This window comes from Gavialis gangeticus, unplaced genomic scaffold (assembly GCF_001723915.1).
Source record: "Gavialis gangeticus isolate Ggan-Ray unplaced genomic scaffold, GavGan_comp1, whole genome shotgun sequence".
Taxonomy (NCBI): domain Eukaryota; kingdom Metazoa; phylum Chordata; order Crocodylia; family Gavialidae; genus Gavialis; species Gavialis gangeticus.
In genome coordinates, this window is record NW_017729006.1 from 17,309,255 (window position 1) to 17,312,312 (window position 3,058).

At 39.0% G+C, this 3,058-nt stretch overlaps 1 protein-coding gene across 2 annotated transcripts in view; it reads right to left on the bottom strand.

The window, feature by feature from the left end:
• Positions 1-3,058, bottom strand: part of EXOSC7 (exosome component 7) — a 35,468-nt gene that overhangs the window by 8,803 nt on the left and 23,607 nt on the right. For both annotated transcript variants that reach the window (XM_019508891.1, XM_019508892.1), the window contains exon 5: positions 1,469-1,539. In XM_019508891.1, coding sequence (XP_019364436.1) covers positions 1,469-1,539 — 71 coding nt within the window. The remainder of the gene's footprint in view (positions 1-1,468; positions 1,540-3,058) is intronic.

The following is a 3,058-nucleotide window of genomic DNA, read 5'->3' on the forward strand; positions in this document are numbered from 1 at the left end:
TTTTTTTTTTTTTTTTTTTTTTTTTTAAGTAATGTTGTTTTTGTTTTGTTTTCATACTTCCCTCTAAGTTATTCAGTTAAAATAGGAAAAAGTCTGGGCAGACTATAAATAAAGCATAGAATCATGTACCAGAGCGCATACCCTTGTATCAGGCAGCTCTCTCATAACAATTTCTGCCGTATATTTTCCCTTTGGAGAATTCTCACATCTGTGGCAACTGCCCAAAGTGCAAGAACAAATCTTTAATCTATTCCACATTATGAAATGCTCTGCCCATTAAAAAAGGGCCACTGAGGAGATGATTAAAATCACAGGAGTTATAATCTCTATCTCAATCTCTTTTTGCTTACGTGTGAACAAGCTTTTTAATAACCTGGTACAGTGTGCATCTTCAATGCCACACATTTTCTTCTATGTTGTTTTCTATCAGTATGGCAGCAAGCTGATCTCAAAATTAACTCCACTGATTTCAGTAGAGCTACAATACACTGCTGTAGGGCATTTTGAAATTGGCTTTAGTCCCCCTGTGCCTGCAACACAAGCTTCAGTTTTTGGAGAACTCTTCCTGAAGTTTCATTCTGCTGTGGAGATCACCCAGAAGAAAGGACTGCTGACAAGCAAACTAGAAGTGTTAGGTTTAGATTTCTAAGGCGGTTCTTCCCCTGCCTGCTCACAGAACTGAATCATTATTGTACTAGCTAACCTACAACTAAGCACAGGTCTGCATAGCTAAATGTATACCATCAACATGGGAGTTGGCAGCCTCTTGCAAACAGATCAAGAAGTGGTACCCTTCTGCTCCAACTCTGCCTCCCATGAAGATCCCTTCCACGTGCAGCCTGAGTCAGCAATGCAAAACTGACAGTCTTGCTAGGACGGCATGGCACGTGAACAACAATTTGCCGTGCTCTATTTGTCCCAACAGCTGTTTCTCCAAGTAATTTTATAAAGAAATACAAACCATGGTTTGCATGTGTTAACAAAAAAGTAAAATACTTTTGCTTAAAAAAGAAAAAAAAAGACTAAGTTTAGAAGTAGTCGCAGGTGGATAGGTCCATATATGGAGAGACTTAAATTTCCAGGGGTGAACACTTCCAGTTTCCATCAGTTTTCAGCACTTCTGAAAAAAATCAGGCTATGAAGTCTCATCAGGCAAACAATCAGATGAAACTTTTTCTGGACATGTCTCTCTTTGTAAGGGAGTGAACAGATAACACAAAAATTGCCATGCTCCATCTCTAAGCTTTGACAGAAAGTGCCTTCACCATAAAGTATAACACCTGCTCACTACAAATTAGACTGAAATCACAGGTTTCTTTCACTTGCCTGTCAATGAACTGCACTGTATCTGAATAAAAGTTGCCCAAGAGATTATTCCCTTCCATTAATGTCTGAAGATTAAATGAAAAAGGTCTCATCTCCAATGAGATATTTACCTTGCCCCAAGAACTCAAGATCTGGGCCTTACCTTGTATTGAAAAGAGCTGCCTTCACTGCAACAGAGATTGCATCAAAGAGATTTCCACCACATTCCAGTAACTGAGGTAAGAAGAGACAAAAACAGCCTTTAAGATCAATCAAAATAATACCCAAGAAGTTCTGGCATTGAAACATTACAATATTGTTTTACTTAGGCCTCCTCTACAGCTAAGGTTGAAGTTTAAAATGAAATGCATGCAGCACAGTGGTTTCAAGATGCAGTGGTAAGGATCATTTTCATATGCTACCCACTACAGCTGATGCAAAGGTGTCACAGGAAGAGGTGGTAAAAAATTAAATTTGCTAAAATGTGCAATTCAGAAAGTTTCAGCTAGCTGTAGCTACGGCAACATTTAAAAATAAACCCAAAATAAAAGAAATTGCAACATTCATTCTCAACAGATGTCATGGAAGACAGTTCACTAAAAAGGCATAAATAAAAAAAATCTTATTTAGAAGGATATTCTAATGAGCAAGGATTTTAAACAACAGACAGAAATTAAACAACGACAGAAATTAAACGACAGCCAGGTCATTCTTTTTCCTGCTGTAAAAGCAAAGGGATGAGGTCATAATTTAAATAAAAGGTCACGGTTTAAATAAAACCTTAATCCAAAGTCCACTCACTGAATTCAATATGCAGACTGAATGACTTCAGTGTGTTTTGGATCAGACCCTCAAAGGAAAGGATGGCCTACATGTTTTCTATCAGTAACTGAAATAAGAGAGAACGAGGCATACACAAAGAGAATACTACATATATTCCAGTTTTCTTGCTGCTCTAACTCACCCATTTGTGTAACGGCAGAAGTCACTGTCAAAAAAAGCATCTGGTAGCAAAGTGTGACTTCTGCAGACTACATTTTCTACTCTGAACTGTCAACTTTCTTCTGTAAAGATGTAACCACTTGCCTCCCTACTTTAACAAGCAGTACACATGTGCTTTTCAATTATACTCAGCTCATGTGCAAAATTTTGATGTATGGACAATTTAATCCACTTAAAAAAGAGTCCCACAATGAATTAACTAAGTTAATTAAAATGTAACTAGGATTATATTTTGGATAGAAGGGTGATGCAAAACACAGACATCTTTGGATAAAGAGAGCTGTGATCAGTGTTGGATTTAGGCACAAGCTAAGTAAGCTACAACTTTGGGCCTCACATTATGAGGGGCTTCTAAATATGAAAAAAATACAGTAAAACCTCACAAATCTGGCATGCTCGGGACCAAGCACGTGCCAGAAATGTGAAAGTGCTAGGGAGGGGTGGAGGGTAGCGGCAGCTGGTGCTAGAGCACCAGCTGCACACAGAACAGTGGCACTGGGTGCTCAATGGAGGTGGCAGCAGCCACGTGCAAGCTTCCCCTGCCACTTCTGGGCTGGCAGGGGGGAACACCCGATTTTTTTGGTAATGCTATGGGGCCTCTTATGTTTGACATAGTTTAGGGTCCCAGCATGTCATAATCTGGCCCTGGATGTGATCATATTACTTGGGTGTAACAGCTGCTAGATACAGACAGGTTAATCAGATATTTTCAGCACTTACTGGATTTTACTGGTTAAATGCAATTAAGGGA